General features: G+C 41.7%; 1 protein-coding gene across 1 annotated transcript in view; it reads right to left on the reverse strand.

Annotated features, from left to right (window-relative positions):
• tmem267 (transmembrane protein 267) overlaps window positions 1–20,041 on the reverse strand; it is a 35,976-nt gene extending 15,935 nt beyond the window's left edge. Inside the window, exons 1-2 of the mRNA XM_028805012.2 lie at window positions 19,927–20,041; window positions 6,514–6,915 (exon numbers count right to left, since the gene is read on the reverse strand). Of these exons, the coding sequence (XP_028660845.1) occupies window positions 6,514–6,840 (327 nt within the window). The 5' untranslated portion in view covers window positions 6,841–6,915; window positions 19,927–20,041. The remainder of the gene's footprint in view (window positions 1–6,513; window positions 6,916–19,926) is intronic.
• Window positions 20,042–21,069: the final 1,028 nt, after the last annotated feature.

Consider the following 21,069-nt stretch of genomic DNA (forward strand, 5'->3'; position numbering starts at 1 on the left):
CCTTGTCACTACTGGTAGCATGAGGCAGTAGCTGCAGATGATTCAGGGTGCACAGGTAGTTCAGCTCCTCCATATGTGCCATCGCAAGAAGGTTTTCTGTGTCTGTCAACACAGCCTCAAGAGCATGGAGATGACATGTGGAGAGCTGGACAGGGTCGTAGAAGGACATCCACCCAGAAGCAGGACCGCTATCTGCACCTTTGTGTAAGGAGGAACACCCCCAGAGTCCTACAAAATGACTTCCAGCTGGCTACTGGTGTGCATGTTTCTGACCAAAGTGTCACTTGATTGGTATTTGCCAGAGAATACACAATTGGCAGCTCCGCCACTGGAACCCGTTCTCATCACAGATGAGTGCAGGTTCACACTGAGCACATGTGACAGACGTGAAAGAGTCTAGAGACGTCATGGTGAGTGTTACATAGGCTGCAACATCATCCAGCATGACATGTTTGACAGTGGGTTAGTGATAGTCTGGGAAGACATATCCTTGGAGGGTCGCACAGACCTCCACATGCTAGGTAACCATACCCCGACCACTGTTAGGTACCAGGATGAAATCCTTCGAGTCACTGTCAGACCTTATTCTGGTGCAGTGGGCCCCAGGTTCCTCCTGTTGCAAGGTGATGCCCAGCATCATGTCGCCAAAGTGTGTTGGCAGTTCCTGAATGACGAAGGGATTGATGGCCTGCACGTTCCCCAGACCTAAACCCAATTGAGAACCTCTGGGATGTTATGTATCAGTGTGTCTGATGCCACCAAGTGGTGTCACAGACTGTCCAGGAGATCACGGATGCCTTGATCCAGGTCGGAGAGGAGATTGGAACATGCTCAGATGTTGTCGGGAGTGCATAAAGGCATATGGGGGCTATACACACTACACAGTCACAGTAGGAGTTTATGTGATGAAATACAAACAAGTTGGATCAGCCTATGATTTCAATTTTTGATTTCCGGTGTGATGTTGAATAAGCCCTCAATGGGTTGGTGATTTTGTTTTCCATTGACCGTTGTTTTATCATTTTGTTCTCAACTAATTTCACATTATTACTCAGTGAGAAGCCAAGTAAAACGACAATTTTATTGGCTAACTTAAAATATTATAATATGCAAGCTTTCCAGGAAACTCAGGCCCCTTCTTCAGGCGAGACAGAAACTGGAGTTCCAGTAAAGGTTTTCTGCTTGAATATTTCGTTCCTCAAGATTCGATGTGTGATTTAAGTGTTCCCTTAATTTTTCTGAGAAGTGTATATAAAAGTATAGCAAAAGCTTACATTAATTTCTTGCATATTCATTTTGATCCATATTTTATTGAAACACACAGACATGTTACTGCAAATATTAACTCTCTCTCTGTTAAGCTACACTTGTTAACGTTTTCTTGGGAAAAGATGTGATCTTCTCTACAAGCTCTGCGAAGGCTGCAAATTATGCTAAGTGCATAAAGGCTACCGTATATTGATTACTAATTTACACTGCACGGATAACATACTCTTAAAATGTTCAAATCATGGTGATATTAGTGGAATAATCATAACACGCATCTTTTTTCTTTTTAAATCTAAGGTTTGAAACTGCAGAGTCAGTTTATTCAAAGAAAAAAAGGTTTCATCAAGACTTGTGCGGGATTCACGTGCCTTATTCAGTGTACTTATGGAAGAAGAAATGAAAGGGGTGCGTCTTTTAAGAGATTTAGGGAAAAAAAAGACATTACTTCATGATTTTGCTCACTAAAAAGCTGGCAGTGATTTTTCTTCCCTGTTCCTTTAATATTTTGCTTGAGTACATGTATTCCCATCCACATGATTTGTAGTGTTTTTAATTATTTCTTCAAACTGGATAAGGACTTTAATTACAGAGTTTGAATGGACCCTAAACCATATTGGTTAGTTGGTACTTCATGTGGATGTGGCTGTATGACTCACAGGGCCCTGCAGATATTCCGTGACATCTCGATCGATCTGACGATTCCGCTGATTGGTAAATTGGCCGATCTCAAAACCTAGTTTTTCACTTTACTACATTTTACAGTAATTTAGTTGTACTGCTCCTTTCCGCAAAGTAATATGGTAGCTAAGAAAGTGCAGTTGATATTCTGCAGCTGGAACAACCAGTTCAAAGAGAAGAGCCGGGAAAACTTTACAGAGAAAAGATGGGGACATTTGCCACTGTATGCTGTTCATCTGAACTTGGACTGTAAGAAAAGAGAAGTGCATTTTCAGTAGAGAAGCTGCTTTAATAAGTTCAGATTTTCATTTTATCTTTTTAATTAAAATGGATGCTCCTTGCCCGACTGTGGACAGTGAGCCAGCTTGTATTTAGTACATACAGCAGCTCATATTTTTAATTACAAAAAGAACAGATAAGGAAGAGTTTGCCATCATCACTTTGGCTAACAAGCCTACTGTTTATGAAGAGCCAAACTGGTCTGTTTTACATGTAAACCTGTTAAGCGTGTCAGTTTTGTATGTTTAGAACATTAGAACACTCTAGACGAGAACAGGCCATTCTGCCCAACAAAGCTCGCCAGTCCTATCCACTTATTTCTTCCAAAAAAAACATCAAGTCGAGTTTTGAAAGTCCCCAACGTCTTACTGTCTACCACACTACTTGGTAGCTTATTCCAAGTGTCTATTGTTCTTTGTGTAAAGAAAAACTTCCTAATGTTTGTGCAAAATTTACCCTTAACAAGTTGCCAACTGTGTCCCCGTGTTCTTGATGAACTAATTTTAAAATAACAGTCTCGATCCACTGGACTAATTCCCTTCATAATTTTAAACACTTCAGTTAGGTCTCCTCTTAATCTTCTTTTCCTTAAACTGTAAAGGCTCAGCTCTGTTAAACTTTACCTCATAATTCATCCCCTGTAGCCCTGGACTCAGCCTAGTCGCTCTTCTCTGGACCTTTTCTAGTGCTGCTATGAGTCAACATGTGCAAAATCAGTAGACAAAACAATTTTGCAAAACAGAGTAAATAATACAAGAATTAAAATTAAAAAGAGACGTTTTTGTGCTTATTGCTTTTTTCTTCTGTCAAATCATTAATCTGAATTCCTTTTCTTTTACATAAACCTGCAATCCCATGAATTTGTCTGTAAAGTCCCAGGTTGAATGTCAAAACCTCAATTTTTTTTAAAATGTAAGGATAATTTATAATTCATTTTAACACAGACATCACTTTCAGCTATTCTTGTGTGTGTGTGGGGGGGGGGGGGGGGGGGGGAATAGATAAGAAATGAGGGTGTCCACATTTTGCACACAGAAAATACAACTATATCCTTCTTAGAAATACAAAAATATATAAATACAACAAGGAAAGGTGCAAAATAAGAAAATGTATTTCTATGCAGACTTTTGAGTACTTTGTTTGTAATTTGTTTTTACATTTGCAGCCCTCACTCCTCTCCCCTGTCGCCTCCACACCGCTTTCACAACACTTACAGGCGACTGGCCTTAAACTCTTCCGTCTTCTTTACAACCTCTCACTGTTCTTCCCAATAGCTTGTATTTCACCCAAAAAAACAGTATGACTTGTACAGCACCCCAACCAGACCGGCCCGCTCACTAATGACAGCCGACTTTCTTTTCTCCCCACCGTAGCCTGGTCACTGCTGCAGGCTAGGAGGGCATGATGGATAGCTCTGGTGTATTCTTCTGCTGGCATCTTGACAAAGAGCACTCTCTTCCAGAAAATAATCACACTGTCTAATGGGATATATAATAGGATATACAGTGCAGGCTGAAACGCTGACAAGCTCAAGCTGTCCATGGTGGACTGCCTTTATTTTCCTCCCAATACATTCTCACATTTGTTCCATTGCACTGTAGTTTGGCTTTAAGTGCTAAACTACAGTGGATGTCATTTAGCAAATTTTGTGTTTTAAATGTGTTTGTTTGTCATCTGATCTTTATATTCAAACCAAAGGCAGACCCAAGTTACTGCATTTCTTTGCAACAAGCTTATTCATTAGATAAAGGCAACTCATTCTCCATCTTTGTATTAATAGTGTTTGACCAGCTGAACAAACTGGGGTGATCAGTTGCCTGATTTTGTTCCTCCATTGGTGCCAACTGGTACTATATATTTAAATTATTTTATATATATATATATATATATATATATAAAAACACACACACAGGGCGAGTTAAAATTATGTTAACACTAATGGATTATTCTCATCTCGAGCACACCTTTCCAGGTCGATGAATAGGTCGTGGTGGACCACTGCCATGTCCTCCACACTCCCCTGATTTGACACCTGTGATTTCTGGTTATGGGGTATGATGAAGGAGTGCGTGTATATAGCAGGTATGTTTGTGATATCAATGACCTGAAGGACAGAATACGGACTGTGATATCAGCAGCCTTTTCAGCAGCTCCGTGTATGACTATATGTGTATGTGTATTTTTCTACTTTTATTTTTCTATTTTTATTTATTGATCACTCCTATTCAAGTTATTGTCTGTTTTTTACCTGCATTTTTTATTACTCTTTAATTTAATATTTTTTGCTGCTGGAGTATGTGAATTTCCCCTTGGGATTAATAAAGTATGTATGTATGTATGTATGTATGTATCTATCTATCTATCTATCTATCTACTATTCTCCACAAAATGTGTGCCCGGGCTTTAAATGGTAAGGTTGCTCGTTGGGTTTTGTGTGTTGAACATGATGGCGAACAGGTTGAGAGATTCCTGTGAATCATCCTGCACATATGAAGTATGTTTTGTGAATACATTTTGTCCGCCATTCAAATGTTAACAGAATTTTGACTCACCCTGTATATAAGAAAAAAAAAACTGCAATTTTCATTTTGGAATATTGTTTTATTTTGGGTGAGCAGCGTCGGTCCTGGAGGGCTGGAGTGGCTGCAGGTTTTTGTTCTAACTTAACTGCTTAATGAGAAGTCATTGATTTGATTCCTGATAAAGCTCTTATTGCTCAAGTGACAGTCTTCTGCTTCATTTTAGTTGTCCTGTTTGTTACAATTTTGAACTTTTAATTGCTTATTTTAGTCTTAAAACAGCTGCTTCCCCTGTTTTTAATTACTACTTATTAGCAATAAGATGCAAATGGCAAAGGAGCCAGCAGTTGCCCATTTAGCTCGTTTCCATTTACACCTCTGTATGTGTATTCATTGCGCACTTTTTGGTTTAATAACACACTTAGAAGGAAACTGAAGAGAAAAAAGTGGAGGACTGAGAATTACTCATCTATTTTAGGCTTCCAGTCATTTGGATAATATGATTAGAAAGGAAAATAATCTACAGTTATAGGAATGACCAGATAAGGCAGCTTTAAAGCATTAACAAGTCATGAAATTATATATAAGATTTGTTACTGGGAAGGATCGTTTCCTAATTTAGCAACCGGGTTGGAACAAAAACCAGCAGTCACTCCAGCCCTTCAGGACTGACGTTGCTCACCCCAGCTTTAAAACATTCACTCAAATTTACAATTTTAAACAAAAATCAAAAAAAAAAAATGGCTCAGCTCTAGTCAAGTGTATGCAATAACAAAATCAAACGTGGCAAATGTGATTTCTCAGGTCCGCACCCAAGGTAAGGCTCATGTGTGAACAAAGATCAAAAACTGCCACCGTTGAATTCACATTAACATGAATGCAACTCAACTAATCAGCTCAGATCACTCAGCAAAAGTTTACTTTGTTACGTTCATTTAAAATATCTGACTGGCCTATTGGAAGAACTTTGTTATTAGCTAAACCAAATGAACGTCTTGTCTAGAAATCGGATTAAATTGGGGTGCACATCTCCAACCAAGCCAAGCTGAAAACTATGAGCCCACTTGCACCAGACACAGCCATACACAAATGTGACTTGTGAGCAATGAGATGTGTTTTTTTCCCCAATGAATGTCTTTCATATTGTTTGCTGTTGTCCAGCACTGGTCACCATAGGTTCCCAATACCTCTGTTACTTCCATTCTCCATGAAAACACATGATTAAAATATTTTTCTCGGTCATCATTACAAACTATATGGAGTAAATAACATGGCACAAATAGAATTATAGGGCGTAGTACCGGTATTCCTTTAAATTTAAGGTAGGGATTTCCTCCCAGTTTCAAAAATGAATTTCAAGCCCTGGACCTTTTCCACTCCTTTTTAGGGTCTTCACCCTCAAACCTGTGCAATGAGATCCACGTGTAAATGCCACCTGGGAAATTTCTAGGTCAACCTATTACATGTGGATAAGCAAATCCTAACAAATGCTGGGGATGGTGAACCTGTGAATGATTTCTGGTCAGTACTCCTTGAGAAAACTGCCCTAATTATCAGTGGAATGAAACATGGCCGTTTAAAATTCTACTGGAATCAAAACTCTTTATGGTTGCATGTGTCCGTGTGTGTGTGTATATGTAAGTCTGTCCTGTGATAGACTGGGATTATGTTCTTATCCCCCCTTCCTTATCATTCTGCTTTGGAATAAATGAGATTTTAAAATGCACAGAAATCAATGCCCCAAAGTTTATAAACGATTTTTACTTACTTTAAGTGAAAGAGAGCCAGCTAAAAAAAAGTGGTCCAAGTCAATGACTGAAGCAAGGAATCCAGCAAAGATGACTTCACAGAAGTCACTCCTCTTCTTGAGTCCGATGACAATAGCCCAGGACCACAGGGCAACAACTCCATGTACAGCATTGTCCGAAACAGCTCTCAGCCAATCGTGGTGCTGGACTAAGGAAAACTGAATAAATCTGTCAGCAACGAAACAGAAAATGCCCAGTCCTGTGCTGGCTATGACAGAGGCAGTGCTGAAGGTCTGGAGGAGGGCATGGGCTTTCTCTGTCTCTGTGGCCATTGTGAGAGCAGCCATGGTCTTCTGTGGGCGACTTGAACTGAATTTCCTATAAGGTGGGCGTCATCCATGGCAGATCAGCACTGAATCATTCTAGAAAGGAAAATCATAATTATAAAAGTTAATGGGAAGTAAAAAAAAAAAAAAAGCAAAAAGAACAAGGAATGAAAATCTGCCTTAAGTATTCAGTGGACAGTACAGATGGGAACGAATACTCGAATACCCGGAAGCGCACTCAAAAGTGTAGTCGAGTACTTCATGGTAAAAGTGGAGGAATATTGAAATATAATAATAATAATAATAATAATAATTTTATTTATAGTGCACTTTATATTTTAGCAATCCCAAAGTGCATATTTGTACATTGAAATTCAAATCCCTTTTAATACACACTAAACGGGCACATAGCTGAATAGAGAGCGTTGTGTACAGTGCGCTCTGTCTAATCACGACGCATGTTAAATGGACAAATCACAATGCACTTAAATTGGTGCAGGGTCCGATGTATTTATTTTCCTAACTGGGCAACAAATTTGGGGGTAGGTTGTACAGTAATCCCTCGCTATATCGCGCTTCGACTTTCGCGGCTTCACTCTATCGTGGATTTTATATGTAAGCATATTTAAATATATATAGCGGATTTTTTGCTGGTTTGTGCGTTTCTGCGGACAATGGGTCTTTTAATTTCTGGTACATGCTTCCTCAGTTGGTTTGCCCAGTTGATTTCATACAAGGGACGCTATTGGCAGATGGCTGAGAAGCTACCCAACCAGAGCACGTATTACGTATTAAATAAAACTCCTCAAATAAATTGTGAGCACGGGGGCTGTTCGCACCCCTAGAGGATACGACCACTCCTCAAAAAACGCTGAAAGATTACCTTCACATTGCTCCATTCCTTGCTGGGCTTACATGTGGCTGCTTTGTCAAGCAATATGCTACCCGCACGGTGCTTCGCATACTTAAAACATCAAACAGCACGTATTGATTTTTGATTGTTTGCTTTCCTCTCTCTGTCTCTGACATTCTCTGCTCCTGACGGAGGGGGTGTGAGCAGTGGGGCTGTTCACACACTGGCCTAGAGGATACGGACGCTCCCTTCCTTGCAGCTGCTTTGTCCGGCGGTGCTTCGCATACTTAAAAGCCCAAACAGCCCTATTGATTTGTTTGCTTTTCTCTCTCTGACATTCTTTGCTCCTGACACGCACTCCTTTGAAGAGGAAGATATGTTTGCATTCTTTTAATTGTGAGACTGAACTGTCATCTCTGTCTTGTCATGGAGCAGTTTAATCTTTTGAAAAAGAGACAAATGTTTGTTTGCAGTGTTTGAATAACGTTCCTGTCTCTCTACAACCTCCTGTGTTTCTGCGCAAATCTGTGACCCAAGCATGACAATATAAAAATAACCATTTAAACATATGGTTTTTACTTCGTGGATTTTCACCTTTTGCAGGGGGGGTCTGGAACGCAACCCCCGCGATCGAGGAGGGATTACTGTATGTTCAAATTTCCCAGACTGGCTGCACAACAATCAGCCGCACGCTAACTTTGTAAGCAGAGACAACGACCTTACAGAAATGTAGTGATGTGCAGTATGTACTAAGGGGATAAGTCCAGTGGACCGTGACGGTGACTTTAAAATGGGTAAATTTCGCACAAACATTTGGAAGTTTTTCTTTACACCAGTGGTCTCCAACTCCAGTCCTGGAGGGCCGCAGTGGCTGCAGGTTTTCATTCTAACCCTTTTCTTAATTAGTGACCAGATTTTGCTGCTAATTAACTCTTTGCCTTAATTTTAGTTGATGGACAACTTAAGACTCAGACCCCTTTATAATTTCTGTTTTTAGTTAATCAGCAACCAAACAACATTAAGACACAAAATGAACCAACACATAAACAACAACCTGCGTCCATCACACAGTAACTGAAAATAAAAAAAAGGTGAAGGCCTCAGTAATGTTGATCTTCTCAGGTCCAGACAGCGCTCAATCAATTCTGCGGTCAGAGTCTCAAGAAAAGTCAATTAAAATAAAGGGAAATAGTTAATTAGTAGCAAAAACTGGTCACTAATTAAGAAAAGAGTTAAGAGTTAAAACTTGCAGCCACAGTAGTTCTCCAGGACTGGAGTTGGAGACCCCTGCTTTACACAGAGAATTGCAGATCTGACATTGTGGTCAGCAACACAGGAGCGCCGCAGGGGACTGTACTTTCTCCGGTCCTATTCAGCCTATATACATCGGACTTCCAATATAACTCGGAGTCCTGCCACGTGCAAAAGTTTGCTGACGACGCTGCAATCGTGGGCTGCATCAGGAGTGGGCAGGAGGAGGAGTATAGAAACCTCATCAAGGACTTTGTTAAATGGTGCGACTTAAACCACCTACAACTGAACACCAGCAAAACCAGGGAGCTGGTGGTGGATTTTAGGAGACCCAGGCCTCTCATGGACCCCGTGATCATCAGAGGTGACTGTGTGCAGACCTATAAATACCTGGGAGTGCAGATGGACGATAAATTGGACTGGACTGCCAATACTGATTCTCTGTGCAAGAAAGGACAGAGCCGCCTGTACTTCCTTAGAAGACTGGCATCCTTCAACATCTGCAGTAAGATGCTGCAGATGTTCTATCAGATGGTTGTGGCGAGTGCCCTCTTCTACGCAGTGGTGTGCTGGGGAGGCAGCATTAAGAAGAAGGATGCCTCACGCCTGGACAAACTGGTGAGGAAGGCAGGCTCTATTGTTGGCATAGAGCTGGACGGTTTGACATCCGTAGCAGAGCAACGGGCGCTCAGCAGGCTCCTATCAATAATGGAGAATCCACTGCATCCACTGAACAGGATCATCTCCAGACAGAGGAGCAGTTTCAGCGACAGACTGCTGTCACTGTCCTGCTCCACTGACAGACTGAGAAGATCATTCCTCCCCCAAACTATGCGACTCTTCAATTCCACCAGAGGGGGTAAACGTTGAACATTATTCAAGTCATTGTCTGTTTTTTACCTGCATTTTTTATTACTCTTTAATTTAATATTTTTTTGTTGCTGGAGTATGTGAATTTCCCCCTGGGATTAATAAAGTATCTATCTATCTATCTATCTATCTATCTACAGACACATGGAATAAGTGATCAAGTAGCGTGGTAGACAGTAGGACTTTAGGGACTTTCAAAACTCAACTTGATGCTATTTTGGAAAAATTAGGTGGATAGGACTTGCGAGCTTTGCTGGGCTGAATGGCCTGGTCTAATGTAGATTGCTCTAATGTTCTAATTCATACAGTAATGGAAGATGATGAATAAATAAACAGTATCACTACTGGGGTATTTCATTACAATGTTATTTTCAGCAAACTGTATAGAGACACACACATCTAATGGTGTATCTTTCTTATATGGTAATACTCAGTCATATCACCCTGTCTACCTCTACCCCGCTCCATCAGGTGTCCTGCAGTAAGGTTTATTCGCTTCAGCTTTGCCATCAGGAGTAGCAATCAAACAAACAACAAATAACAAATTCAAACATAATCTAAAAAACACACAAGTTAAAGTAACCGCTCCCAGGATCAAATTAAAACAGTAAACCAACTGGTAGTTAAAAGTCGCACAGAAGGTTTCTCTGCTTTAAGATACACGAGTTTGCAAATTCACCAAGGGTTTTTTTTATTTCACAAATGTGTACGGCACACACTGTACTCCAGATATCTGGCAAGGAAAACTCGGCTGTCCTAACAAATTTCCTTGAAGAATTAGTGCACCAAATTTTAATAGAAAAGGTCTACAGTTTATACTGTGCTAGCCTCGCAATAAGGAAGCCAGGGTTCACATCCCAGGGCCTTCCTGCATGGAGTTGTCAGGCTCTCCCTGGGTCTGTATGGGTCTCCTCCACAGTCCAAAGACATGCAGGTTAGGTGGACTGCCAATGCTAAACAGCCAATGGTGAGTAGGGGTGTGTGTGTGTTCACCCTGTGACAGACTGGTGGCTGTCCTAAAAAAAATATTATATATATATATATATATATATATATACACACACACACACACACACACACACATACAGTGCATCCATAAAGTATTCACAGCGCATCACTTTTTCCACATTTTGTTATGTTACAGCCTTATTCCAAAATGGATTAAATTCATTTTTTTCCTCAGAATTCTACACACAACATCCCATAATGACAACATGAAAAAAGTTAGAGATTTTTGCAAATTTATTAAAAATAAAAAAATTGAGAAAGCACATGTACATAAGTATTCACAGCCTTTGCCATGAAGCTCAAAATTGAGCTCAGGTTCATCCTGATTCCCCTGATCATCCTTGAGATGTTTCTGCAGCTTAATTGGAGTCCACCTGTGGTAAATTCAGTTGTCTGGTCAGGATTTGGAAAGGCACACACCTGTCTATATAAGGTCCCACAGTTGACAGTTCATGTCAGAGCACAAACCAAGCATTAAGTCAAAGAAATTGTCTGTAGACCTCTGAGACAGGATTGTCTCGAGGCACAAATCTGGGGAAGGTTACAGAAAAATTTCTGCTGCTTTGAAGGTCCCAATGAGCACAGTGGCCTCCATCATCCATAAGTGGAAGAAGTTCGAAACCACCAGGACTCTTCCTAGAGCTGGCCGGCCATCTAAACTGAGCGATCGGAGGAGAAGGGCCTTAGTCAGGGAGGTGACCAAGAACCCGATGCTCACTCTGTCAGAGCTCCTCTGTGGAGAGAGGAGAACCTTCCAGAAGGACAACCATCTCTGCAGCAATCCACTAATCAGGCCTGTATGGTAGAGTGGCCAGACGGAAGCCAGTCCTTAGTAAAAGGCACATGGCAGCCCACCTGGAGTTTGCCAAAAGGCACCTGAAGGACTCTCAGACCATGAGAAAGAAAATTCTCTGGTCTGATGAGACAAAGATTGAACTCTTTGATGTGAATACCAGGCATCACGTTTGGAGGAAACCTGGCACCGCTCATCACCAGGCCAATACCATCCCTACATTGAAGCATGGTGGAGGCAGCATCATGCCATGGGGATGTTTTTCAGTGGCAGGAACTGGGAGACTAGTCAGAATAAAGGGAAAGATGACTGCAGCAATGTACAGAGACATCCTGGATGAAAACCTGCTCCAGAGCGCTCTTGACCTCAGACTGGGACGACGGTTCATCTTTCAGCAGGACAACGACCCTAAGCACACAGCCAAAATATCAAAGGAGTGGCTTCAGGACAACTCTGTGAATGTCCTTGAGTGGCCCAGCCAGAGCCCAGACTTGAATCCGATTGAACATCTCTGGAGAGATCTTAAAATGGCTGTGCACCGACGCTTCCCATCCAACCTGATGGAGCTTGAGAGGTGCTGCAAAGAGGAATGGGCGAAACTGGCCAAGGATAGGTGTGCCAAGCTTGTGGCATCATATTCAACAAGACTTGAGGCTGGAATTGCTGCCAAAGGTGCATCGACAAAGTATTGAGCAAAGGTTGTGAATACTTATGTACATGGGATTTCTCAGGTTTTTTATTTTTAATAAATTTGCAAAAACCTCAAGTAAACTTTTTTCACGTTGTCATTATGGGGTGTTGTGTGTAGAATTCTGAGGAAAAAAATAAATTTAATCCATTTTGGAATAAGGCTGTAACATAACAAAATGTGGAAAAAGTGATGCGTTGTGAATACTTTCTGGATGCACTGTATATTATATATATATATATATATATTCATCCTTGATTTATACAAAAAGATTTTCAGACATCCATCCATTTTCCGAACACAGGGTCACGGGGGTCTGCTGGAGCCAATCCCAGCCAACACAAGGTGCAAGGCAGGAAACCAATCCCGGGCAGGGCGCCAGCCCACCGCAGGACACACACACACACACACACACACACACACACACTAGGGACAATTTAGAATCGCCAATGCAGCTAACCTGCATGTCTTTGGACTGTGGGAGGAAACCGGAGCACCCAAAGGAAACCCACACAGACACTGGAAAATATAAACATTAGGAATTAATTTAATAAAGACGCCCCTGGAGCACACCATACAAGTTATCACACTCGCATTGCAATAACGGCAGTGCTGACAATCCTTTGTTCAGGTGAAGCTTTTACAGTCATTGAATACACAAGAGCCTTGTTAGGATATACAGTAGTTGATAACATGCCATTCTGAAAAGACAACGACCTTACAGAAATGTAGTGATGTATGTACTAAGGGAATCAGTCCAGCGGATCGAGACGGTGACTTTAAAATGAGTTCATCAAGAACACGGCGACACAGTTGGAAACTTGTGAAGGGTAAATGTCACACAAAAATGAGGAAGTTTTTCTTTACACAGAGAACCATAGACCATGTTACTTTGGAAGAATTAGGTTGGATAGGACTGGTGAGACTTACAGTATGTGAGACCTTAGATCACCCTGTCTTAGGCATGATGATCACGGTCAGAGGCCTCCTAGGAGTCTGCATTCCAACAGACTTTCTTCTTACATTAAAGCAATTAGGCAAAAGGCAATATAAACCTGAAAGGCTCAAAATGCTAAAGTATTACAATAAAAGGTATTTTCCGCTAGACACCATGTCCTTGTGCCTTACACTTGCTGGGATTGGCTCCAGCTTCCCTACTACACTGCTCATGACAAAGTAGGTTTGGAAGACAGATGGACGGTCCATCTCTCCACAGGGAGCAGAGTTGTTTCAGGTGGACAGACAGAAAGACAGACATGGCATATGATACTGTGGTATTCCTTCTCAGAAATGGCAGGGAGACCTCATAACACCACTTGTTTCCAAGAACCTACAGTAGATGTTAATTTAATCATTCTGTTATATTACTCGGGAAGCATTAAGCAAACAATGATCACTCTTAGCCCATCCACAAACTTCCCTCATTCCACTAAACAGTACTGCAAGCTTTTAACACATATTGTTAACATGGAGACAAAGTGATACGGATTTATGCTTTGTAGTGCTCAAGTGACTCGTGCCATATCCAGGGTTGATGCCAGCCTTGTCCCCAATGCAGCCAGGAAAAGCTACAGCACCCTTGTGACCAGTAAAAGGAACCTCAGGTTCGAAGAATGGTGGATTTTAGCAGGAAGCAGTAGTGGCTCTTCACCCTTTCCCCTGTAGTTCCATTGATATGGACTGGTGTGAAGTGCCTTGGAAGTCATCACTCGAAGGACCTGACCACGATTCCACATATCCAAGCTCAGGCCAAAAAGGCAAGGCAGCATCTGCAAAATCTGCGCCAGCTGGGGAAATTTAGATTTTCCCTAACGGTCCTAAAAACGTTTGACCCTAGTGCTGTAGAAAACATCTTAACATCGCATCCTGGTTTGGCAACTTCTCTTCTCAAAAACGCAATGTAATGCCCTGCAAGCTGTGGAGCACACCATAAGATCTGCTCTCCCCTCCCTGCAGGTCATTTACACCAATCAGTGCGAGGCCAGAACAACCAAAAATCATCATGAACTCCTCCCACCCCAGTATTGGACTGTTCTGAAATTGGACAAAAGGTTCTGCAGCATTCTGGCCAAAACAGAGAGACTCAGGAGGAGCTTCTATCCTCAGGCCATCAGGCTTCTCAGTCAGAACAAGCCCCACCACATCTTATGAGCGTTAACTCCACACTGGTCTCATGAGATGACACTCCTACCTCATAGTTGTCTTTTTTCTTTTTAATTGATGTAGATTAGACCTGTTGATTAATTTGCGTTAACATGTGCAATTAACGTATACAAAACTCCTGCTATTACGTTTTTCAATGCAACCCCTAAATGTGTTAATTTAGTCCGTTCAATCAGACACTTTAATGAACCAGCAACAAATGAATCCAAGTCTATTAATAGCGCTTAATCGATTCCTGTGTTATTTCTGGTTTCTTCATGATGGTTTTCATCCACACACACCAGTAGAGTCGCCACTTGGCTCTTGTTAATGCAGGAACGTCCCATATTGGAACATAAAATACAGCGTACCGTATTTAATCAGTAAGGGACATGTTGTGTCCTGCATTTTTCTATACATCGTTTCATATACACACAAACTCTTCAAACTGCAGAGAATAACATGAGAATAATTAAAATCAAAGCAGGTATACAAGCAGAGTGAAGGAGTTTGATTTTCATGTGGCATTGACGTTACAGACGGAGAAGCACTGCACACCAAGTAAGACTGCACATCAGTGTCATCCTTGCCATTGTGCTGCATTCACACATTGACGTTAAAAAGCGTAAGGCGGAACATCCTGAACAAGACGGTACATGCAGTGATGTCTGCTAATCCAAGTTCTCACTCGAAACGCGACAGGCTGTGGAGATATAGGTCTGAGTGCGAAGCTGAATGTCAGTCGGTCAGCCCGGCTCCTGGTGATATGATTACCGTCATAACTTTTTCGAGCCACCTATTGAAGGATATTTGACCTGAAAAGGCACAGTGCAGGTGGTATCCATGTCTAAGCAGCTAAAGAGAAGATGACACGCAGTGGAATTGCTCGACACCCCTCTCCCACTTCCCCCAATGCAGACTTGGTATGATGTTGTTGTTTAACTGAGTGTTACTTACTGTAGTTTACTGTACATTAGCCTATGTTATACTGGTACCAATACAACTGGGCAATAATCAATGCAAAGTGGTCATGCTTATTTCCATTCATGTGAGCTAAAGAATAAGATAGACTTATTTTATAATTCACAAATCACATTCTATGACAATCTGCAATGTAAAATGTCTAAATAAATTACCGTATCAGATACATATTAAGAAGTTTTTTTTTCAGTCAATCCTTTACTATTTAATCTATGAACATTTTCAATCTAATTCCTGACTTCCTTCCAGTAACAGCTGCACAGTCAACTTGTGGGGATCACACAGTTAAACACAACCAGAGCTGTAACAGGGCGGATTGTGCGTAAAAGCTGGACCACAATTTGATGTTTCTGTTTTTTAATCTTTAAACATCTGTGTAACTGCTAGAGCTTTTGGTATGACGCCTTGCAACACAGCAGTCCACAACACACATTACAGTTTTTCCCCAAATGTTACAGCAACCCATGGGGATGGGTGGGGTGTTTGGTGGTCATTGTTTCTGGTACACAAAACTGTTCAATAGACTAACGCAGGGCCGTCTTAATGTATGGGCACTGACCCGGGGCCCACAATGTTTCTGTTTTGCTATCAAAACAGGGACCCCAGCGCACTACTTTGCCTGGGAGCCTATGATGCTGGTAAGACGGCCCTAATAACTGGAATTATTTATGCAGAGGCAAACGATTATTAAGACATGTTTTTTTCATTAGAAAATAATCATTTTCCTTTATAGAAAAATAATAATATGCTTGAAGAAAATATGATAGATTGTGATTAATATGTAGCTAATTTCGATAAAAAATTTTAATTGATTAATCGCAATTACATTCTTTTTTAGCAAACAGCAAACCTAATTTATATAAATATATAAAATTAGGTGCGCCCACATAGTAATGAAACAGGACAAACTTTAAAAATCAATAGATGTTGGCACTATATCTGATCGTGTTTAGGTCTGACAGGAAAGCGTCTCCCGCATGGGGAGAAAAGCACATGGCCGTGATATCTCTGGCAATCAGCAGCTACCCTCTAAAACACATGGAGCTCTGATCTCTCTTTCAAAAACGTCAAACGTTACTCCTTAACAATCTGTAGATGATAATGTCTGTTGAACAAACAGGTATCGCTAGCTAAGCGGAGGCGAGGTACAATCCAACACGTGGCGAGACGTGGACCGACTTGAACGGAAGCTGGCGCCTGATTGAGGAGGGCCCCGTCCCCCCTACTCTTGGCCCACAGCCACTTTATAGGATTTGCATAAATACATCGGTACTGCAAGCGAACTCTGGTACTTAGCGCGATGAGAAAAGTCGCAAAATCAACTGGAAAGTTCAAGCAAATTATAGAAAACAACCAGCTCTAAATCCGTTAAGTAATTCTCTCGTGAAAAGCGGACAGACATACAGATGGAACGCGCTTGGACCACAAAATTTTTAAAACCATTTCTTAATGAGCACCTAAAGTGCATCCAGAAAGTATTCACAGCGCATCACTTTTTCCACATTTTGTTATGTTACAGCCTTATTCCAAAATGGATTAAATTCATTTTTTTACTCAAAATTCTACACACAACACCCCATAATGACAACGTGAAAAATGTTTACTTGAGGTTTTTGAAAATTTATTAAAAATAAAAAAAACTGAGAAATCCCATGTCCATAAGTATTCACAGCCTTTGCTCAATACTTTGTCGATGCACCTTTGGCAGCAATTCCAGCCTCAAGTCTTGTTGAATATGATGCCACAAGCTTGGCACACCTATCCTTGGCCAGTTTCGCCCATTCCTCTTTGCAGCACCTCTCAAGCTCCATCAGGTTGGATGGGAAGCGTCGGTGCACAGCCATTTTAAGATCTCTCCAGAGATGTTCAATCAGACTCAAGTCTGGGCTCTGGCTGGGCCACTCAAGGACATTCACAGAGTTGTCCTGAAGCCACTCCTTTGATATCTTGGCTGTGTGCTTAGGGTCGTTGTCCTGCTAAAAGATGAACCGTCACCCCAGTCTGAGGTCAAGAGCGCTCTGGAGCAGGTTTCCATCCAAGATGTCTCTGTACATTGCTGCAGTCATCTTTCCCTTTATCCTGACTAGTCTCCCAGTCCCTGCCACTGAAAAACATCCCCACAGCATGATGCTGCCACCACCATGCTTCACTGTAGGGATGGTATTGGCCTGCTGATGAGCGGTGCCTGGTTTCCTCCAAACGTGACGCCTGGCATTCACACCAAAGAGTTCAATCTTTGTTTCATCAGACCAGAGAATTTTCTTTCTCATGGTCTGAGAGTCCTTCAGGTGCCTTTTGGCAAACTCCAGGCGGGCTGCCATGTGCCTTTTACTAAGGAGTGGCTTTCGTCTGGCCACTCTACCATACAGGCCTGATTAGTGGATTGCTGCAGAGATGGTTGTCCTTCTGGAAGGTTCTCCTCTCTCCACAGAGGACCTCTGACAGAGTGACCATCGGGTTCTTGGTCACCTCCCTGACTAAGGCCCTTCTCCCTCGATCGCTCAGTTTAGAAGGCCGGCCAGCTCTTGGAAGAGTCCTGGTGGTTTCGAACTTCTTCCACTTATGGATGATGGAGGACACTGTGCTCATTGGGACCTTCAAAGCAGCAGAAATTTTTCTGTAACCTTCCCCAGATTTGTGCCTCGAGACAATCCTGTCTCGGAGGTCTACAGGCAATTCCTTTGACTTCATGCTTGGTTTGTGCTCTGACATGAACTGTCAACAGTGGGACCTTCTATAGACAGGTGTGCCTTTCCAAATCATGTCCAACCAACTGAATTTACCACAGGTGGACTCCAATGAAGCTGCAGAAACATCTCAAGGATGATCAGGAGAAACAGGATGAACCTGAGCTCAATTTTGAGCTTCATGGCAAAGGCTGTGAATACTTATGTACATGTGCTTTCTCAATTTTTTTATTTTTAATAAATTTGCAAAAAAACTCAAGTAAACTTTTTTCACGTTGTCATTATGGGGTGTTGTGTGTAGAATTCTGAGGAAAAAAATGAATTGAATCCATTTTGGAATAAGGCTGTAACATAACAAAATGTGGAAAAAGTGATGCGCTGTGAATACTTTCCGGATGCACTGTATGGGCAAATGTGAAGTCCCAAGTCCTCATGGTTCGGGAGATTTCATGATGAGTGAGTCAGTGGTATTTGGCCTTTATATATATGTATGGGGTGGGCAAAGGTAGGTATACAGTTGTTCATATGGAAAAAGACATGTAGGTTACAATTATTATGATGGCTTTATTAACTTTATTAATGCAAAAAGAATGTCATAATGGCACAGTGCACTTAGTTATAATCTCTCCGTGTTTGGTGTACTCACAACTGTAAAAATACTTTTGCCCACCCCTGTATATATAAAGACAGCTTACTCAAATAATGCCCTCGCCTTGCCCAATGGTTGCACCAATAAGAAGTGACATATTGTATCATTTTACCACTGCGTGTTACATCTTATATATCGTTAAAAATTTAAGTTGCTCTGGAAAACTCTGGGGATGGTGGCAGGTTTGGCACTCCAGAAGCTGTAAACAATGTCACACTGTCCCATTGTGGTGCCGAGGAGTCACCCGCTGCACTCGCGTCCCAATCCGGGTGGTTCGTCGTGTGGTGGGTGTGGCCACGCGCTGTAATCAGCGCATGCTCCCAACCTGTTCATTCTTCGGTTTCTCTCTACAGTATTCCTTATCTTTTTACTGTCAGTGAGTCATTTTCGAACCCGCCATATCCTAACACAGGGCCACGGGGGTCTGCCTTTCGCATGATCTCAACAGCGACCCAGGATGACATTTCTCCGCACGCTGTACGTACTGTATGTAGCTCTGACCGTGACACATTAAGAAATGGCCTGCAGGACTGTCTAAAGTGCCCGAGTTCATGGACGACACATAATATGTTCATTCTTGACCTAACCGAGACCCTTTTCTTCCGCTTCCACCACAGACTGTAAATCGTTTCTTTAAAAGTTTAAAGAAGTGGTCACATGAAGTCCATCACAGGAGACTACATCTTCCAGTCGCCCTTGCGACAAAGCCGCCCCGCCACACCATAGGTCTATAAGCTGTCATTTTGCGAAGACATCCGCGGACAACGAGGAGTAACTTTCACCTGTTTTGAAGTGCCGTATTACCAAAAACAGGAGCGAATTCTGTAGGTTCTGTTATGAACGCAAACGATGCTTCTCGAAGGCTAAGACAGCTTGCACGGAAAACCGACAATGACACCAACTCCGGGCAGAGAAGTCATTCATGTTTAAAGTGTGCTAAATTTGGATGACGGGATTAATCGGGCTATCACTTTTACACGGCGCGTTCAGACACAAAAACGTATCGAGGGGAAGATTCACGAGGCGACCTTTTATGTTACAAACTATCCTCGGTGTTTTAGCGACGACTCGACCTGGCTGAAATCCACGCAAACGGCTGTTTCACGCAGATTTCCTTTGTAATGTACACAAAGAAACATTTCCACCACCATCCGTGACGCTAAAAACCCAAAAAGCTCTGCTTACCTCTGACGTCTACCTGAGCCGTGTGCTGCAGCACAAACCGATAGATCTCCCTTCAACCGACTAAGAAAACAGCCCACACCTCCAAGGACTGCTCATTGGCTCGGGGTAAAGGAACTCTTCGCCGATTGGTCAATGGGAACGTCTATTGATAAGTCGGAGAGGGAAATAGGGAAGCGAAGGAGGCCGTCGTAAAAACACAGAAGGCAGCAGTACACGGAAGCGCTGCGCCATCTGGTGGACTTGTGAAGGGATTGCGCCTAAGGTTTGTGCGAGGTACTACGCAGATAGATGGTTTTAAAAGGCACTACTGTATACGTTAGATAGATACAGTAATGTGCAAAACTCTCAGGCACCGTAGACAATTTATATAAATGTGTCTTTTGTTTATATGTTTTCCTTCTGCATTAGTGTATTAATGGTGAAAAAGAGCATTTTTATAATTTCAAAACACTCATTAAGCACCCTGTTCATAAGAAATGTAATGATTTGTTTCATAAGGTACATAATAGACAAGAATAGTTGAATTATAATAGTTGCTTCGATTTCAGTGTGTGAAGTCTAAATATTTTCAGCTGTAATCTAAAAAAAAATAAGAAATGACAAGTTTGTAATCACTGACCTTGAAATGGTCCAAAATGATACCTCACATGCTTATCTTGGAAATTTGTTGTTTCTAACCTCCTGGATGTTAGAGAGTTAGGACCCCTAGTAAAGAGTCAGATGTCAAAAATATATTTTTATATATTTTATATAATATGATCAGCAACCTCAAAATAACATCAAATGACACCCCACATGCCTCTGTTACCCAGCCCTGTTTTTGGAAGGTTTGTGAACAGAAGGAACTCCTCATATCCTGTTAGAGGGTGAACCTCGGGGTTCAACTTCAAGTCCTTCTGATCATTTTTGATGAAGACACCTATTGGTTTTCTCCTTATCATAATCTCCGGCACAAAAAAATGGCCTAAAAATGAGTGTTTTTTGGGTCTAGAGAGCCAAGAATAGGGGGAGAATTCCCAAAAGCTACACATCCCACATAACTAAATATCAAGATGAGTCAAACAGTATGTGCCATGTGGGGGTTTTCTTGTAGTAATAATATTATTTTATTTATCTAGCAATTGCTTTGTCCTGATGATGTTA

This window comes from Erpetoichthys calabaricus, chromosome 7 (genome assembly GCF_900747795.2).
Source record: "Erpetoichthys calabaricus chromosome 7, fErpCal1.3, whole genome shotgun sequence".
In the NCBI taxonomy this organism is placed as follows: domain Eukaryota; kingdom Metazoa; phylum Chordata; class Cladistia; order Polypteriformes; family Polypteridae; genus Erpetoichthys; species Erpetoichthys calabaricus.